General features: G+C 36.6%; 1 protein-coding gene across 2 annotated transcripts in view; it reads left to right on the top strand.

Moving 5' to 3' along the window:
• The window catches only part of col5a1 (procollagen, type V, alpha 1), a 110961-nt gene that overhangs the window by 21935 nt on the left and 68176 nt on the right, over positions 1-20850 (top strand). For both annotated transcript variants that reach the window (XM_079835157.1, XM_079835156.1), the window contains exons 2-4: positions 6030-6197; positions 13979-14192; positions 16951-17113. In XM_079835157.1, the coding sequence (XP_079691283.1) occupies positions 6030-6197; positions 13979-14192; positions 16951-17113 (545 nt within the window). The remainder of the gene's footprint in view (positions 1-6029; positions 6198-13978; positions 14193-16950; positions 17114-20850) is intronic.

Here is a 20850-nt window from a genome sequence, read left to right as displayed (position 1 = left end):
TTATTTGCAGACATTTTTGTCTAATTATAATAATCTCCGGAAATGTGTGTGTGTGTGGCAGCCGATGTTTAGGAACAGCAATTCTTCCTCTTAATAAGTTGTGAATGGGAATGTTTACACACACCTGAGCTGTGGTCTGTGGGGTGTTTGCAGAGGGAAATACTGCGGTGACTGAGTAAATCTCAACAGGTGATATTTCTATTCCTCTGGGACGCCTCTTTAAGAGGGTAAACACACACCACACACACACACACACACACACACACACACACAGTGTAAACACTCCTGCTGTGTGGTTATAAGGTGAACCCGAGGGCTTTACCTGAGCAGGTCCTGTATGTGTGGGTGATTTTAAACATGACATTTTACAGGATGTTGATAGATTCCACTTTACCAGAGCTGTAAAGTATGTTGTAAAACATCAAATTCACTTACAGCTTAAATATGTACACACACCCACCTGAACGGGTAAAATACTGACAGAGTACACCCAGCTGACACATAACCACTCCCCTGAGAACACCATATATACATACACAATCCTATTGATCTGTTTTTTTAAATCAATATGCCACATGAGACCGCATACTACAGGGAGTTTTTGTTTTGTTTTGTTTTGTTTTTTACCGTAGTAAGTTGTTTTTAGACCTAAAACTGTGGGAAAAGTTGCTGTAATGGCTTTTTAAATTGCTGCAACAGAAATAAAAGGCACCAATGTTCAGTAAATTGTTTTTCTGCCAGGCACATTAATATAGTCCAGTTCTGTTATGTATCTGTTATGTATCTGTTTATTGCAATTTGGTGCATTAATGTAGAATTTACAATAGCTTTGATCATCCAATCAGAATTAGAGCCAAAACTATCTGTTTTTTTTTTCTTTAAATTTTGTTTTTCGTTTGTTCCAATAATTTGTGTCTCTAATCTAATTAGAATTCATTTTTGAAGATAAAGGTTCTAAAGCGTATATTATTATATGCCTATTTATATTAATTACACTAGTTTAAAAGTTTGGGGTCAGGAAGATAATTCATACTCTTATTTTGCAAGGATGCATTAAAGGTGCACTGTGTAAATTTTAGCAGCATCTAGTGGTGAGGTTGTGAATTGCAACCGTCCACCGCTCACCCCTCCCTTTCGAAGCACATAGAGAAGCTACGGTGGCCGAAACAGGACAAATATGTCGCCGTTTGAGACAGCAGAGAGTTAGCGCTCTGTAGAGCAGTTTGTCCATTTAGGGCTACTGTAGAAACATGGCGGCACAAAATGGCGCCTTGCGGTGTATGGAGATGGAGAAATGGCTCATTCTAAACGGTTCATTATGTAAGGTCTTAATACAGCAATGAAAACATAGTTATGTATATTATATTGCATTTGTCAATAGATCCTCATAAATATTACACACTGCACCTTTAAATTGATCAAAAGTCACAGTAAAGACGTTTATAATGTAAAAAGATTTCTATTTCAAATAAATGTTGTTCTTTTGAACTTTCTATTCATTAAAAAATCCTGAAAAATGTATGTATCATGGTTTCCACAAAAATATTACACAGCAACTGTTTTCAACATTGATAATAATAATATTTCTTGAGCAGCAAATCATCATATTAGAATGATTTCTGAAGGATCATGTGACACTGAAGACTGGAGTAATGATGCTAAAAATTCCGCTTTGATCACAGGAATAAATTACATTTTAAAACATATTCAAATAGAAAACAGTTATTTTAAATTGTGATAATATTTCACAATATTTCCATTTTTACTGTATTTTTGATTAAATAATGCAGCCTTGGGGAGCGTAACAGATGTAAGGCACCTTTAATGAACATTTTTTAACGTTTAGAGAACCATACAGAAAAATACACTACAAAGAAGAGCTTTATTTTTAAGAGTGTTGGTATTTCTTAGTAGATGTGCTGTCTAATGGAGTTCTGATGACTATTTTTTAATGCTGAACTTCTGTAAGTGGGTTACTGGGTCACACTGTGTTTGCAGATCTTGATTCCCCGCTGTGGGTCTCGAGCCGGCGGACGGCAGTGCTTGTGTGGAAAAACAGCTGTAACATCGCCTCCATTTATAGCTTTTCCCCTAAACATCCTTAACAAAACACATATATTCTTTTGTGAAAATTTGACCCGTTGCTAATGCTTACAGGGGTAAATATTAGCTCTGCCTGCAAGCGCTCATGTTTTCTCCCCCAGTGCAGAACTAAATGTTGATTCTAGCAGCATCTGGGCCTGTTTACATGAGAGATAGTTCATTATATACACACTATACCGAAGCGTTTGGTCTTCTATGCGCAGTAGATGTGCGACAAACCTTCTGCAACTACTACCACATTTTTTCATATGAAAAGACCTATGCGTTCACACTTTCCCACAGTTGGCTGTGTTAACGATAATCTGCTATATCTAAATTAAGATTTTTTGACTGACACCACGTTATCATCGAGCCGTTAAAGCATGTCATTTTAAAACCTATAAATATAAAGCAGCTCATTTTGGGGAAGCCCTCGGAGCACTTATATCCTTTAACCATAGTGATGTGTTTTACCTTAGCAAACCTCATTGCTACTTTGACAGGGACTTCCGAATAACTTTGGCTAACCAGAGAACCTCAGCGTGGTTCACCGATTCACATCTCTGACGCCTCCGTCTGTCTCAGCAGTTCCCACAGGTGCTAAGAAGAATGTCATAATAGTGTAATCAGTTGAATTATCGCAGTTGCTGTGTAATTTTGGTACAAGCGCGCATCTCTGATTATAGTGTCCCGTTCCTGATCTCATCTGTTGATATTACATTTGCCGTGTGCCAAAAGCAGATTTACAATTGGTGTGAATTAATCTGGACTAAAATCAAATGATCTGAAATGAAAGTCTTTGGGGTTTTATAGTGTGATGTGTGCATTTGTCGAATTTGAATTAAAGGCACAGTATGTAAGATTTTTGGATTAAAAAACAATGTTATATATTTTGTTGACTTGTGTACGTACATTATCCCAAATGTTTCCAAGAATGTTTAAATCCAGAGAAATAAGCAATTTTAACCAGGACACGGATCCCGTGCCCATGCGTCGCCTATCAATGACATCATACCCGCGTTCCCCTCGATTTCCGGTTTTATTTTGTAGAAACCATGGAAACACCAAAGGCTCTTTAAAGGAACACGCCGACTTTTTGGGACTTATTCTTATAGCTTATTCACCGTATCCCCCAGAGTTAGATAAGTTCATACATACCATTCTCATCTCCGTGTGTGCCATAACTCTGTCTGACACACCCACCGCTAGCCTAGCTTAGCACAAAGACTGGAGGTAAATGGCTCCAGCTAGCCTACTGCTCAATAAGTGACAAAATAACGCCAACATTTTTCTATTTACATGTTTTGATGTGTATAGTTACATCGTGTACTAAGACCGACGGAAAATGAAAAGTTGCGGTTTCTAGACTATATTATTTAAATCTGGTTTTCTTGATTTACCGCGAGTACCATGTTTTACCATGCCTAATATCGATATAGCTCACTGCAGTGTAAACTAGTGTCTCATAGCAGCCGCCGAGCAAACGCACAGAGTAGCATTATAACAGAACTTTCAACACACTCAAATAATGTATCTAATATGATAAAACAGCGCTGCGTTACCCCACATACACATGACTTGAAAAAGCTTTATTATTCGCCTGCGGCATAATAAAAGCTCCGCCTCAAGCTACGCCTTTGTTTTGAATAACTGACTTCTAGCGGTGAAAAACGACATATTGTGGCTTTAAGTTTTGAGTATAGTCATAATGTACAGTATTTTTAGTTTTCTTTCTCTTTCCATTCCTGAACTTTTTGTAGTTTGTTGAGTAACACGTTGAGTAGCAACTTTGTTAATACATTTACATTACATTTATGCATTTAGTGTCATGCTTCACTGTTTGAGCTACAGGAATGCCGTACTACAACAAAAATTATTATAAAAATTCCGGCGTATTGCCATACGCATCGATATACAACAAAAGAGTAATGACCCTTGACGCATGCGCATTGATGAACGCAGAAGTGCAGAGGATAGAGCAAAACAAAATGTAGCATCGGAGGTAACTGTTTCAGCACAAGACGACCCGCGCGCTACAGACCGCCGGAAGTTAGCTATTTTAGTCTATAAAGTTTTAAATATCAATATTTTTCTTACACAAATGCGCCACCTTGCTTCAGAAGGCCTTTATTACCGCGGAGCCGTGTGAAGCAGTTATATGATGGATAGATGCACTTTTATGGACTTCAAAAACGACCCATCAAGTCAATGCCATTATAAAGCTTGGATTAGCCTGGACTTTTGAAATATAACTCCGATTTTATTCGTCTGAAAGAAGAATGTCATATACACCTAGGATGACTTGAGGGGGAGTAAATCATTGGCTAATTTTTGGGTTAAGTTAAAATTAACTTTATTTTAAGTTAATTGGTCAGAGAAATGGATCGTCCCACGTTTGGTTTGGAGAAAATACTTCACATGAATTCCAATTTTACATCTGTAATGTGATGTATGTCTGAGCGAAACAGGATATTTAACTGAAAATATAAGGGGCGGGGGTTGATTTTACCCTTCGGGAAATTAGATGATTCATTCAGAATTAGATGATTCATTCTGAATTAGAACAAAAATGTGTATTGGAAAGTAAAGAGGGTCAATTTCAGAATCAGAATCAGAATGAGCTTTATTGGTTTTATGATGACTTAAAGGACTTTAATACCACTTTAATCACCCAAACATTAAAATTAGCCCATGATTTACTCACCCTCAAGTCATCCTTGGTGTCTATGACATTCTGGAGCAGTTATGATGGATATCGATGCACTTAATGGACTTCAAAACCAAACATTTTGGTTTTATGATGACTTAAAGGACTTTAATGTTCACCCAAACATTAAAATTAGCCCATGATTTACTCACCCTCAAGTCATCCTTGGTGTCTATGACATTCTGGAGCAGTTATGATGGATATCGATGCACTTAATGGACTTCAAAAACAGAGCAACATTCACTGCCATTATGAAGCTTGGAAGAACCAGGACATCTTTTATTATAACTCCAATTGTGTTCGTCTGAAATAAGAATGTCATATACATCTAGGATGACTAAATCCTGGGCTAATTTACATTTTTGGGTGAACTAACCCTTTAATGAAAAAACGTCCCACTTCAGCTTAAAAGATGTGCACTTCAGATCCAAATGCTCTTTTTCGTTTCTTTTTGCTAGCTGTAGTGAAATGAACAGACAGACTTTAATATAAATACCTCAAGGAAAAATGTAAACGCTCTGAAGCATCTTCTCTTAGACTAAATCAGACTGACCTGATCAGAATCACAAGAGGTCATGGATAAACAGTGTGTGTCTGTTTCATTCTGTCACTCTGTCTTCAATGTAAATAAGACGTGCTTAAGATAATGACCAGGGACGTGTGTGTGTGTGTGTGTGTGTGTGTGTGTGTGTCAAGTGATACGGGCTGCAGCTGGAGGTGATTTGCAGACAATGAAAATATTCCTCAAGTTGATCACCTAAACACACACAAACACTTTACCACAAATGTGTGTGCGTATGTGCGTTTAAAGCCTGTCACAAAGCAGACGTGCGAACTGTGTGTGGTCTTCACTCGATATCTCCACTAGAGTGGAAAGGTTGTGTGTATGCAACTTTGTAGACAGTGTTTCCAGTGTCCATATGGTCAGCCGACCTCTAAAGACATTCAACACTTGGCTGGGTTTGTTGTGCTGTGGTGGGTCCTTCTGATGGTCGTTCTATGGGCACAAATACAAGTGTGCTCCTTATTTTACTGACATGAGTGAAACGGTAGTATGCTACGTTGTTGTCATGTGGTAGTATGCTCTGTTGTCACATGACCTCACTATTTTGCATGTTTAATTCAATAAAGTCGGTTATTTTGCAATTTATTGCAATATAATATAATATAAAAGACACTTTATATGTGACTTGAAATGGCTGTAAACTAATTTGGTCTCTCTGTCTCCTTTTTTTTGCAGCTGAGCCAGCCGATCTCCTAAAGATTTTAGATTTTCACAGTTTGCCAGAGGGTGTAACGAAAACTACAGGCTTCTGCACACACAGGAAGTCATCAAAAGGGCCTGATGTCGCCTACAGAGTCACAAAAGATGCACAGCTTAGCGCTCCTACGAAACAGCTCTACCCCTGTGAGTACATGAGCACGCATGAACCCATAAAGAGACACAGGTGCACCTGTTTACTTTTCTTCATTCTTTCCAGTGTGTGTTTGGGCTGCTTCTCTCTTTTCAGAGGACACACACACTCTGCCCTAAATATTTAGAAACTCTCTCTTTTTCATCTTCGCATCCTCTGCAGACACACTGTATAATATATTTAGACAAATGAGAGAGATGATTCAATTCCTCTGTATTCTGTTGATGTCACTGCATTTCTCACTCTTGAGAAAAAAGAACGCAGACATAAAAAAAATAAAACAATGCACGGTCCTGTTGCATGTACAGTGGGGCCGGAAGTCTGAGACCACATGGAAATCTTTTTTCTTTTTTTATCCCCTTAACTGTCACCCCCCTTTTTGAGAATACACATGCAAACGCACTATCCAAACTTAAAGGGCTGTAATTCAAGAAGATTATTGCTGAAATGAAAGCAATACGAAAGTATGAAAAAGTAATACAGTAAATACAGTACTAAATATTTTTTATTTTATATAAAAAATATATTTTACAAAAAAAAATATTATCTAAAATTACTATAAAATCAAAGCCATATGTCTGACCAAGTTGTGTTCCAAATTTGAAGTTGATATCACAAAAATTTAAGATTTTGTTTAGGCGCTATACCAAAAATAACCACCAGGTGTCATCCAAATTCCATTGATAGTTTTTTTTTATGCATTTTCCTGTAAATTTCTGCCCAAATGTCACTCCATCACAAAATAGTCACCAAATATGGAACCTTGAGACTCAGACCTTTCCGACCATATGTGTTTTGTCAAGATTAGAAAAGACGGTGACGGGGAATTAAAGAAATTTTTTAATTATGACATAAATTATAAATTATAAATTATAAAATTATAATTTTATAAAAAAAGAGTCTCTGAAATTGTGGTCTGCGGATGTGGTCATGCAGAATAAGGCATTAATATGTGCTTCATAAGTACTAATGAACAACCAAAATCCTAGTAATATGCATGCTATATAATAAGCAAGCAGTTAATAGTGAGAATTGGACCCTGAACTAAAGTGTTACCTAACATTTTTACTAGTGGTCTCAGACTTTTGTACACCACTGTACTTTACATGCTAATATCCATTTAGCAAATGCAACATGTTCCTGTGTTTTCTTACGAATTGCATTCGGACACATTTCGGAAGACAGTGACTTGTGAAATCAAGCTTACATAGCTAAAAACATGTAATTATGTAATTGAGTATATTTTGGGTCTTACTGTACGTGACGCTCTCTGACCTGTGTGTGTAAGTGTGTGTCTGAGCACTTCATCTCTACACAACGGGCCGGAGAGTCGTCGTGCCCTAGACTCTGCTTTTGGCAGGAACTCTGAAAATCTCAAGAATTTGATGGAAGGAGGGAGAGACGAGGCAGACGAGGAGAGAGATGCAATACCAGCATAATGAGACTAAACTAGATGAAGCTAAATCAAACAGAGGCACTTATTTCTGCTTGCAGTGGCTGTGATCCAAACTCTAGTGAGCTGCCTACATAGACAGTACTTCTTAAGCTTCATGCATTTGTTTCAGATGCAATGGCTTATTTAAAACATATATAGCAAATACATATTCGCATACTATACTGCCTACTAAGATAGCTTATTTTTTTCTAAAATCTAAAGCACAATAGCATAGTTTTCTTATTGGAGAAGTATATTTATTCATCACTGAAAAATCTTTAAAAAATTATTTTGATCTAATTAAAAATGTAATTAATTTTAAGGTAAAGATAAATCATTATTTATTCATTTATTTTACAGTATTTAATTGAATTACTATATAAATAAAATAAAAAAGGTAAAATGTAGTATTATTTTTATTTTACTTTATTTTAAAATAAATAAAATATAACCCAGCAGCAAGGTAAATGTATTACATTTTTTAATTAAAAAAAAAAAAATATATTATTTTATTTTATTTTATAAAAAAAAAAAAAAAAAAAAAAAAAAAATATATATATATATATATATATATATATATATATATATTTATATATAATATAATATATATATATATATATATATATATATAATATAATATAATATAATATATATATATATATATATATATATATATATATATATTATATTATATTATATTATATTATATATATATATATATATATATATATATATATATATATATATATATATATATTATATTATATTATATTATATTATATATATTATATTATATATATATATATATATATATATATATATATATATATATATATATATATATATATATATATATATATATATATATATATATATAACCCAGGAAGATAAAATGTGTTTATTTATTTTATTTAAATGTTTTTCTGTGCTACTATGTATTTTTCTGCTTAAAAAAGCTAAAACTATTTGGACTTTTTCAAATTCTATTATGCTTCATATAGCTCAGTATAATACGTACAATACGTTTACACGTTTACTTAGTTAATTAAAGAGGAATTTGTCATTGATTTCTGTTGCTTTTAATCATTCTAATTCGTATTTAGTTTTTTGTTGTTGTCTTAATTGTTAAAAAAAACACATCTCTTCATTTATGATTCATTTTACCTTTGAGGATGTCCCCAAATGTCCCCAGAAGGGAGGTTTTGTCAGATTTAACTCCCTTCTGGGGATGATTTTGTCCCTTAAGTACAGCTAAGTAAACACACAAGCCCGACTGCTTGAGAAACGTACAGGCAGAGTGAAAGCATATGGAAGAAATGAATCATCTATCGCTCCAAATACAATACATCTGTTCTTTCTCTCTATACACTTTTCACTCAGATGCTCAGGATTTACTTTATATACACACACACACACATGCACACATGCGCACACAACTGGATAAGAAAAACTTTCATGGCCAAAATGTGCATATTCTTTTTCTTTATCTTTTCATAACTCCTCCTCTTGTCTATTTCCTCCTCCTCGTCCAAACCCATAAAGCCATTGTCTCCCTTTTGAACGGTGTCTCCATGGTAACAGAGAGGGGTCATAGGTCACTGGAGATCTGGAGATGGTTTGTAAACATGGTGGAAAGTCAAGCCTCTAGACAGACCTGATGAAAAACAGAGCCGGGTCAAAACAGTACATAGAGAGATGATTTGAAAAGCCTTAGTCAGTCTCCCAACCTGGTCTAATTCGCTGGTTTTAGAGGGCTTTTGGGCACTTGTCAGCTTGGCCAGGCTGGGAGACTAGTTTAGAAACCAGCAAACTAGTTTAGGCTACTAACTAAAATCTATTTGAATTACTTTTCAGTCTTGTTTATTGGTATAACCGGTAGGATGATCTATAAAATAGGATCTTAAATCAATTCAGGTAGTCGGTGAAGGGTTTGAAGTGTGCAGTAATGTGATTCCTCTGGGTCCGTAGACTCCAGCATTCCTTTAGGTCGTCTGCATAAAGACTTAATTCTGACTCATGGGGAAGAGAGCGAGATGAGACCGTAGATATGACGTCCTCTCTGAACTCTGGTTTTGTTTCATATTGCCCTGGTGATGGGCAGACCTCGTCTCCAGAGTGATGGCCCTTGGCTCTTGCCCTTTGACCTTTTGGATCTGTTTTTAACACACACACACACAGGAAACCAGGATAAAAGCACAGAGCATCTCTTGTTGTGATGTGTGTGTGTGTGTGTGTGTGTGAAACTGGTCCCTGCATGTGAACATGACACTTGTGTGAACATGTAATAAACCTCATGAAATCAGTTGAATGTCAAGTTTCAGACACATGTTTGTGTCACTATAGTGTGGACATTACATAGACTTCCAGGTTTACACACCGTCTCCAAAACTTTCGTCCATCATAAACATTTTTTGGATCAGGCCCGATTTTCTGTGTTTTTTCGGATCCGTTTTTCGGGGTTTTGACAATTCAGAGCGAGCAGATGACAAATACAAAAAACGCATATGACAATTTCGGACTCTGTGTGCAAAGACCTTAACTCCTTTGAAGCTGAAAAGTGATCATTCTTATGAATGAGTGGTTTTGAATATCTGTTTAGCATCTGCCAAATATCTAGAATATCTCATAAAGCTTTGGCGCAATATAGAATCTCATAGAAAGCTGTTACATGATATGAATATCGGTTGGGATGTATAAAATCTCTTACACAGCGGTTTAGCTTTCTAGAAGATCCACAATAATTCTTACAAAGCAAGAAGGTGTGGAATAGTAACACTCTAGAATACACACTTAAAACACGATGCCATAGAAGAACCATTTGTTTGGAAAAAAGGATATTCATATCAGGGCTTGACATTAACACTCGCCAAATCCTACTAGCCACTTTGGCAGATTGAATTTTATATATAATGTATACGTTTTTCACTTTTGTAGTCTTTTAAAGAGGCATCTGAAATAGTAGACTAAGTGCAATGTAGTGTTTTTTCGATGCATATCTACATATATTGAATATCTGAAACGCTTCCAATACTCATTTCCCAATAGATACACGATACCAGCTGCGCTTTCTCTCTCTCATCTCTCTCCGACAGTGAGTCACACACAAACCCGCCTCCTCTCACTCGCTCGTTTCATTTGCTCCGGATTAATATTGTTGGCGCAGGGCTTGAATTTCAGCGTGGGATTGCGCATATTCCCGCAGATTTTGTGCTCACACCCAAAGTGCGCGCACATAAAGCCGCATCTCAGTACTAAATTTTAGTTCTTTTCCACTGTTTATTGCGCTTAAACAGTCAAATACACACAAAATAGTCAAAATGCCGGTCTTGGCGAGTATTAATGTAAACACAGTCACTTATGTTTTAAGTGAACGTAAACAGTTGAGAAAGAAAACGCATCAGGTCTTAAAGTGACAGCAGCCTAATATACCTACTGCAAAATTATAATATAGATGATATTAAAAGTGTCCAAATGGCAGTTTTTCCCCATGGTATCGATGTCAAAATTGTGGTCAGTGAAAATGCTGAGTGGCTAGTAACTTTGGAAAACCACAAGCCACAGTGGCTGGTGAGCAAAAAAGTTCTTGTCAAGCCCTGATTCATATTATTAAAATGTTCTTCACGCTAAGAAAAAAAATCTGTTGACTGAAAGGTTCTTAGGGGGACCATAAATGATTCCTCTATGCATGGCATTGCTGCAAAAAACTTTATTTTTAAGAGTGTATCTCCATTGAAGCTGTAAAATAATCTGGAATATCGCTTATCAATCCCTGAGGTGATTACAGTGTTTCTTACTGAGCAATAACATAACGAATGTCTCTTATAATGCAATATAAAATATTTCTAGGTCCTTTAAAGCAATTTAGTACGGAAGTTAGTCTTTTTTCAGGTGCTGCATAATCTCGATGTATTTACAGAAGAGTCAAGTTTTAAATAGGAAAAATATTGAAACTCTTTGGTCATTTTTGAGCGAGATGCTAACGGTCTAATCAGATTCAATGATCTATGCTAAGCTATGCTAAAAGTGCCACCGCCAGACCCAGAGATCGGCTGAATGAATTTGAAAACGGTAAAACTCAACTGATTAACTCTAGGGGAGTTGGAAAAAAAACTATTTAAAAAAAAATAGTGGTGTGTTCCTTTAAAGGATTTCCATTTCAGTCAGATGTTAAATATCTTGAGTTTCGTCTGGTGGCTGGTGCCTGCCATCCCTTCATTTCATGACATTTATATACACAGTGTGTGAAATTAAGCACTTAATGTAAACAAAAGCAGAAATGAAACTCTCTTTTAGTGAACGGTTCAGATTATTAACATTTCAGAGATATTTAAGAAATCTGTGCTGATCAGACCTCAAATAACCTTATTCATTTTATTAAATTAGAGTGAAACTATTCAGATAAACAGTGTTTTGCATGAATTCCAAGTTGCACTCTTTAAAAATAAAGGTTCTTTATGGCACCTTTGGTTCATAAAAAACCTTTAACATCCAATTAACTTTTCCATTCCGCAAAAGGTTCTTTAGATTTTTAAAATGTTCTTCAATCTAAGAAAAAGTGGTTATTTTAAGAACTGAAAAATGGCATCTTTAGCACCTTTTAGGTTTTAGTACCTTTTTTAAGAGTTGTTGTAATGGTGTGACTTGAGCAGAATCACATCTGAAGACTCAAAAAATATCTCCAGACATAAACAAAAGGAGAAAAAGGAGGAGTTAGACATGGAGACGGGATTCCAGAAAAGCCGCCTGAAGTCTTTGAGGCGGGGACCATTAGAAACGTTATGAAGTCCAGTAATGACCCTAAACCTGTGCTGTTGATTAAAGTGTTTCCACACAATGGCATAAACACACTGAACACAGGACCAATCATCAGGTGTGTTTACTGCACAGATGTATGGATGCTTTGTCTGTTGGATGACTGGAAAGCTCACTTCCTGTCTGACCAGCCCAGATTTTCCCAGAGGTTTGGCGGCGGGCATCTGTTTGGCACATGTAGTGTGTGTGTGTGTGTGTGCGCGCCTGTTTTTCTCATTTTAGAAAGAGACTGTTTAATTTCACCATTTTTTCCTTCTCTTTCTTTGTTTTTTTGAAGTCTGACTTGACTTAAAGTCTTAAAGGGATAGTTCACCAAAAACGAATATTCTGTCAAGTATCATAAAACTCTCAAGTCTTGTTTGCTGTCAGGTTCAGATTCAAATCTGTTATCAGGTTTGACGGCAGGGATGACAAATGAGATACAAGAGCAAATTAGCAAATAACATAACATTTTGGTGTTAAATACACAACACCATTCAAAGATTTGCCATCTGTTTAATGTTTTTGAAATAAGAATTTTATGCTCACCAAGACTGCGTTTATTTGATCAAAAATACAGTAAAAACACCAATATTGTGAAATATTATTACAATTTAAAATAACTGTTTTCTATTTTAATATATTTTACAATGTAATTTATTCCTGTGGTCAAAGCTGAATTTTCAGCATCATTACTCCAGTCTTCAGTGTCACATGATCCTTCAGAAATCATTCTAATATGAGGATTTGCTGCTCGAGAAATATTAATATTATCAATGTTGAAAGCTGCTTAATATTTATCGAAACCGAGATACATTTTTCAGGATTCTTTGATGAATAGAAAGTTCAAACCCTACTTATTTGAAATAGAAATCTTTTTGACCCCAAACTTTCTTCAGAAAAATATACAGTACAAATCATATATTGATGATGCTTTACTAGCATTTTTGGAGCTTGACAGCTCTAGTCACCCTTGACCTTCATGTATGGAATGGAGTCAACTCCTCATTTTATGTTCCTCACAAGAAAAATAAATGATACTTTGTAGTGACATGATGGTGTGTAAACGGTGTCAGAATGTTCATTTTCGGTGAGCTGTTGCTTTAAGAATGTTGCTCGTATATTTTTCTCTGTTTGTACTGGTGAATTCTCTCTTGTGTTTGTTCTCTCCACCTCTCTCTGCTAGATGAATTAGAGTAATAAAATGTCTCTTAGGGAACAGCTGTTCTCCTCATTACTCTCTCCATCTCTCTCGCTCTCTTTCTACTCCCTCCCTGTAGATCCAAGACTCTTATCAGCACAGACATACACATAGAGACTGAGACCGTTACAGAGTTTCCCAAAGATGTGCCAAGTTCCCCATAAGATTCAACTGTTTTCCATTCTGCTCTTATCCGTGTCAAACGCTTTATCCATGTTACCTGACAGCATCTGTCCGCTCAGAGACGTGATGTAATGCTCTGTCACACACCATCCTTGGTCTTTTGCTCCCAGAAAACCCCCCAAAACACATTTGATTTCCAAGAATAACACTGACTCTCTCTTTAGCGTCCGTATTTCCTGAGGACTTCTCCATCTTGGCGACGGTGAAGCCAAAGAAAGGCAGCCAGTCCTTCCTGCTGTCGGTGTATAATGAACAGGGCATCCAGCAGCTCGGTCTGGAAGTGGGACGCTCTCCCGTCTTCCTGTACGAGGATCACCTGGGCAAACCCGGCCCGGAGGACTACCCGCTCTTCAGAGGGGTCAACTTGGCAGACGGAAAGTAAGACCCTCGCATAAGCTGCATATTAAACATGAAATATGGGTAACGCTTTATTTTCATGGTCTCTTTTGAACAGTCTGTTGATTATAAGTAACTTTGCAACTACGTATCAACTTCTTCAACCCTACCGGTCTACTAATACACTACTAACACTCAAGTAATGTTACTTATATTCAACAGAATGTGTTAAAGGGACCATCAAAATAAAGTGAAACCGAAATATGTTCTGTGACTTTGTTGCATTATGCAACAGTTTTTCTTGAAGCTGGAAACTTCAGGGCCAGTTACGTAACGTCTGGTTATGATTTAGTGTGTTTGGTTTTTATTATTAGCTTTGATGTGTGACATATGTAATCTGTCACACTGGTGTGAGCCAACACCTGCGCAGGTGAGCAGACACAGGTGTAACATCCTATATAACCACATAAACACTGAAAAACCACACATATACAGTACATGTATATATTATGGTAAACCTTGGGTGGATTGTTAGACGGACACATAGGCAAACAGACAGACAGGTGGATAGATAGATAGATAGATAGATAGATAGATAGATAGATAGATAGATAGATAGATAGATAGATAGATAGATAGATAGATAGATAGATAGATAGATAGATAGATAGATAGATAGATAGATAGATAGATAGATAGATTGACAGACAGACAGGTGGATAGATAGATAGAATAGACAGACAGACAGACAGACAGACAGACATGCATACAGGTAGATAGATAGATAGACAGACAGACATACAGGTTGATAGATAGACAGACAGACAGGTGGGTGGGTGGATAGATAGATAGAATAGACAGACAGACAGACAGACATACATACATACAGGTAGATAGATAGATAGATAGATAGATAGATAGATAGATAGATAGACAGACAGACATACAGGTTGATAGATAGACAGACAGACAGGTGGGTGGGTGGATAGATAGATAGAATAGACAGACAGACAGACAGACATACATACATACAGGTAGATAGATAGATAGACAGACAGGTGGATAGATAGATAGATAGATATAGATAGATAGATAGATAGATAGATAGATAGATAGATAGATAGATAGATAGATAGATAGATAGATAGATAGATAGATAGATAGATAGATAGATAGATAGATAGATAGATAGATAGATAGATAGACAGACAGGTGGATAGATAGATAGATAGATAGATAGATAGATAGATAGATAGATAGATAGATAGACAGACAGACAGACAGACAGACAGACAGACAGACAGACAGACAGACAGACAGACAGACAGACAGACAGACAGTTGGATAGATAGATAGAATAGACAGACAGACAGACAGACAGACAGACAGACAGACAGACAGACAGACAGACATGCATACAGGTAGATAGATAGATAGACAGACAGACATACAGGTGGGTGGATAGATAGATAGAATAGACAGACAGACATACATACAGGTAGATAGATAGATAGATAGATAGATAGACAGACAGACAGACAGACAGACAGACAGAGAGGTGGATAGATAGATAGAATAGACAGACAGACAGACAGACAGACAGACATGCATACAGGTAGTTAGATAGATAGACAGACAGACATACAGGTTGATAGATAGACAGACAGACAAACAGACAGGTGGGTGGATAGATAGATAGAATAGACAGACAGACAGACAGACATACATACATACAGGTAGATAGATAGATAGATAGACAGACAGACAGGTGGATAGATAGATAGATAGATAGATAGATAGATAGATAGATAGACAGACAGACAGACAGACAGACAGACAGACAGACAGACAGACAGACAGACAGACAGACAGACAGACAGACAGACAGACAGGTGGATAGATAGATAGAATAGACAGACAGACAGACAGACATGCATACAGGTAGATAGATAGATAGACAGACAGACAGACATACAGGTGGGTGGATAGATAGATAGAATAGACAGACAGACAGACATACATACAGGTAGATAGACAGACAGGTGGATAGATAGATAGATAGATAGATAGATAGATAGATAGATAGATAGATAGATAGATAGATAGATAGATAGATAGATAGATAGATAGATAGATAGATGGATGGATGGATGGATGGATGGATGGATGGATGGATGGATGGATGGATGGATGGATGGATGGATGGATGGATGGATGGATGGACGGATGGACAGTTAGATAGACAGACAGGTGGATAGATAGATAGAATAGACAGACAGACAGACATACATACAGATAGATAGACAGACAGATAGATAGATAGATAGATGGATGGATGGATGGATGGATGGATGGATGGATGGACGGACGGACGGACTGACAGACGGACAGTTAGATAGACAGACAGGTGGATAGATAGATAGATAGATAGATAGATAGATAGATAGATAGATAGATAGATAGATAGATAGATAGATAGATAGATAGATAGATAGATAGATAGATAGATAGACGGATGGACAGACAGGTGGATAGATAGACAGACAGACATACAGGTAGATAGATAGATGGAATGGACAGACATACAGGTAGATAGATAGACAGACAGACAGACAGGTGGATAGATAGATAGACAGATAGACAGATAGATAGATAGATAGATAGATAGATAGATAGATAGATAGATAGATAGATAGATAGATAGATAGATAGATAGATAGATAGATAGATAGATAGATAGATAGATAGATAGATAGATAGATCACTCTATAACCCTCATTTGTGTGTGTGTGTTACTCAGGTGGCACCGTGTGGCGATCAGCGTTCACAAACAGAGCATCACTCTGATTTTGGACTGTAAGAAAAAGGTGACACGGACGCTATCCAGAAGCCCTCATCCCATCATCGACACCAAAGGCATCGTGGTCTTCGGAACGCGTATCCTGGATGAGGAGGTGTTCGAGGTAAGGAGGAACTCTAGAAGCTTTTTGTTCATCCTTTGAAACTGTCAGGTACATCTCAATTAAGTAGCAGCTTTGTGTCTGATGTTTTTTCCATTAATAAAAAAAGCAAAAAAAATCATTTGACATAGATATTGAGTAAAGGCTATAATTTGAATGTGAATAATATTTCATATAATTTGGTCTTTAACACTTTGATAAGAAATGTTTGAGTTGATATTATGATATTGTTTCTGATTGCAGATTTTGGCATCTTGATGCCCAGTTTGAGTCATTGTTGAGTTTTCTGTTGAGTCAAGAGTGTGAGACTCCAGTGAGCTGTGTTTCTTTAGTCTTGTTGGTCAGTGTGTTCATGGTTTTTAGCAGGGGTCTGTGGATGTGTGTCTGTGGTCTTCAATGAGTGTTAAAGTATTTCAGCATCTCCCTGTGACTGTCAAGTGGAGACGCGAGAGAGGAACGTGCTTGTGTTTGTTTTGCACCTAGTTGTGGTTATGTAGTGCTAATGTAAGATTGTAGGGTTACCCTGTGCCGCAAGGGTTTATAGACTGTCCTGTGTGAATGTGTGTGTAATGGTCAGGTCAACCATAAACGTTTAAAATAAGTATACAGTACATTTGAAGTGTGGTTATGCTTGTATTTTTGGTCAGACTGTATTGCTCACTGATGTTGACATAGCAAACGCATGTTTCGTGAGAGTTTCGTGAGAGAACGCAAATATATTGAGAACGGATGCAAAGTTTATGGGGGAATGCAAATGTTTTGCTAGAAAACGCAAATGTTATGTGAGCAAATGTAAAGTTTTTCTGGGAATGCAATAGTTTTGCGGGAACCCCCAAATGTTTAGTGAGAAAACGCCAATATTTTGAGAACGGATGCAAAGTTCTGGGGGAATGCAAATAAATGTTTGCGAGAAAATGCTAATGTTTTGAGAATGAACGTAGAGTTTCTGGGGGAATGCAAATGTTTTGCAAGAAAACGCAAATGTTATGTGAGCAAACACAAAGTTTTTCTGGGAATGCAATAGTTTTGTGGGAACCCCTAAATGTTTTGTGAGAAAAAAACGTGAATATTTCGAGAACGGACGCAAAGTTCTGGGGGAATGTAAATGTTTGCGAGAAAATGCAAATGTTTTGAAAATGAACGCAAAGTTTCTGGGGGAATGCAAACGTTTTGCGAGAAAACAACATGTTTTGAGAGCAAACAAAATTTCTGGGGGAATGCAAATATTTTGCGAGAGAACACAAATGATTTGTGAGAACTCAAATGTTAAGCAAGCAAAGCAAAGTTTCTGGGGGGAACGCAAAAGTTTTGCGGGAGAGCGCAAATGTTTTGCGAAAAAATGCACCTTTTATGCAAGCACACGCAAATGTTTTTGGAGCGAACGCAACATTCTGGGGGAAACGTAAAAGTTTTGCGAGAGAACGCAAATGTTTTGAAAATAAACATATTTCTGGGGGAATGCAAATGTTTTGTGAGAAAAGCAAATGTTTGGGGAACAAATGCAAATTTTCTGGGGGAACGTAATCGTTTTACGAGAGAACACAAATGTTTTGCGAAAAAATGCAAATGTTATGCGAGCGAACACAACATTTCTGGTAAAGTGAACACAGAAGCATTGAAAAATAATTGTTCCTCCTATCTCATATTATTTTCCATCACCATGTATGCATTACCCAGAAAATGTTCTACATTTGCCAAAATGTGATGTATACAACCAGAGTAAACCAGGTGGAATACTGTTTCCCACAATGCAATGCGCTTGACTTGATTTTTTATTTTCAAGACGAATTAACTGTAAGCACAAAATTGGACAAAAATGAAAAATAACAGTAAATAGTTTATATATTTCTGGGATGATGACACTTGCACTCGCTGAATTATACTCTGTAATGAAAAGTTGCATATGTATGTAATGAAAATCATTGCATATACTCTTTTCATACTATATATATATTTCATACTATACTCCTATGAATTACTACTTTGAACACCTTAGGAGCGATATAGCAACACCCTGGCACTGTAGCTGAGAGTTTTGCATAGGAAAGCACAGCTCACATTTTCTAGAAAATGAAAAAAATTAATTTGTAATTTTTTTCTATCTCAGTGTGTCTTGATGGCTAAAACTGAAGGATTGTGGGATTGGAGCAGTCCATGAGTGGATGTGAGTCATTCAGAAGGACTGTAGGTAATGTTAGCGCTCATCCCGAGGGCTTTGACCGCAGACACACTGGGTTCGTGGAATGCTGATGTGTCTTTAAGGTTTGGTCTACCTTTCTGTTTGAAGTTGAAGTGTTTGGAGAAAATGGAAAGAGCCGTGTACGTTTTTTCCACAGAGCGAGACACCGAGTCACCACAGAACCTTAACCAAACCCCTGCCGTATACACACAACTAAAACATATTTCATTTCAGAGTCTGCACATGTAATTCAATTCCCTTAAATGCAGACAAATTTCACTATGGACCTCTAAGATAAACAGAGAGAGAGAAGAGACGAAAGACAGAGAGGAATAATGGTGAATCTGAAAGTCATATAGACGTGGAACAAAAAGCGCACACTAGATGGTGTGTTGTTTTCATGAAGCAGATCTATTTAGCGATACAGTTTAAATTTAGGTTTAAGTGCTTACATTTCATAAAAAAAAATCATAGAAAATATTGCATCATTTAGGAGACATCACACATTATCTCCGTTCCAAAACCTTGTGAGCTGCCTATTTAGACAGCATTTGCATTACTGTTATGATGCTCTAAGATGTCTAATTTTGGCTGAAATCGACAGCATGTGTACTTTATAGAATAGACAATCCCAGAATGCACTGGATTTCATCCAAGATGACAGTTTAATGACATTTTGACTATAAATATACTTCATTTTTATTCAGTAATGGACAGTATTTGTCTGTTCTTTGTGTTTTGCTTATTATGCTACCATCATCTTAACATTAAACTCTGGTGTAATGTATTGTATTTTTGAGATTATGAATTTATGGTACTCACTGATTTAAATATACTATGTAGTGATGTAGCAACTGCAAGTAGTTCTATGTTCTAAATATTTTTTGCTTTTTATTTTATGCTATCCTCTTGCTTACATCAAACTATGAGTTGTGAGTCGAGTATCTTAAGTGCTTCACATGATAAGCGTAATTTGTGTAGCGAGTTTCTGCCAATGTAGTGCGTTCCAAATCAGTCACTTGTACGTTCGTTTCTATTTCATTTAGAATATTGCTTTATAAAGTACGTGCCTATGTAGACAGCAGACAACAAGGCAGATGTTTATCTTCAATCTCCTGGAGAATCATACTGTTATCAGTTTTAGGCTTGTGTCAGATGGAAAAGTTTGCTTCATAACAGTGCATAAATATCTCACACACACAGAGAGACAAAGGTGATGTTTTTGTGGAAAGTTCTGGTCAGGATGAGGAGTTTGAGGCTCATGTCTCATGACATCATTGAGGGGGTTTCCACAACACATGTACAGGTCAGCAGAAGTGTGTGTGTGTGTGTGTGTGTGTGTGTGTGTTTGCGGTTCAGGTAAACCCACAAAGATGGCAATATACTTGTGTCCTTGTGGGGAGCAAAATATTGTATAGAATATAAAGTAGGTGGGACTTGATATTATGTGTGGATTTGATTGGCTTAAACATATTAGGCTGTGATAGGATTGGTTATTATTTTTCCTATATACAGTACTGTTGTGGTCAGTACGTTTTTTTTGTTTGTTAAATAAATTGAA

Source organism: Gobio gobio (assembly GCF_949357685.1).
Source record: "Gobio gobio genome assembly, chromosome: 14".
Taxonomy (NCBI): domain Eukaryota; kingdom Metazoa; phylum Chordata; class Actinopteri; order Cypriniformes; family Gobionidae; genus Gobio; species Gobio gobio.
The sequence above is the reverse complement of the archived record's forward strand: the minus strand, read 5'-3'. Positions and strand labels throughout refer to the sequence as shown.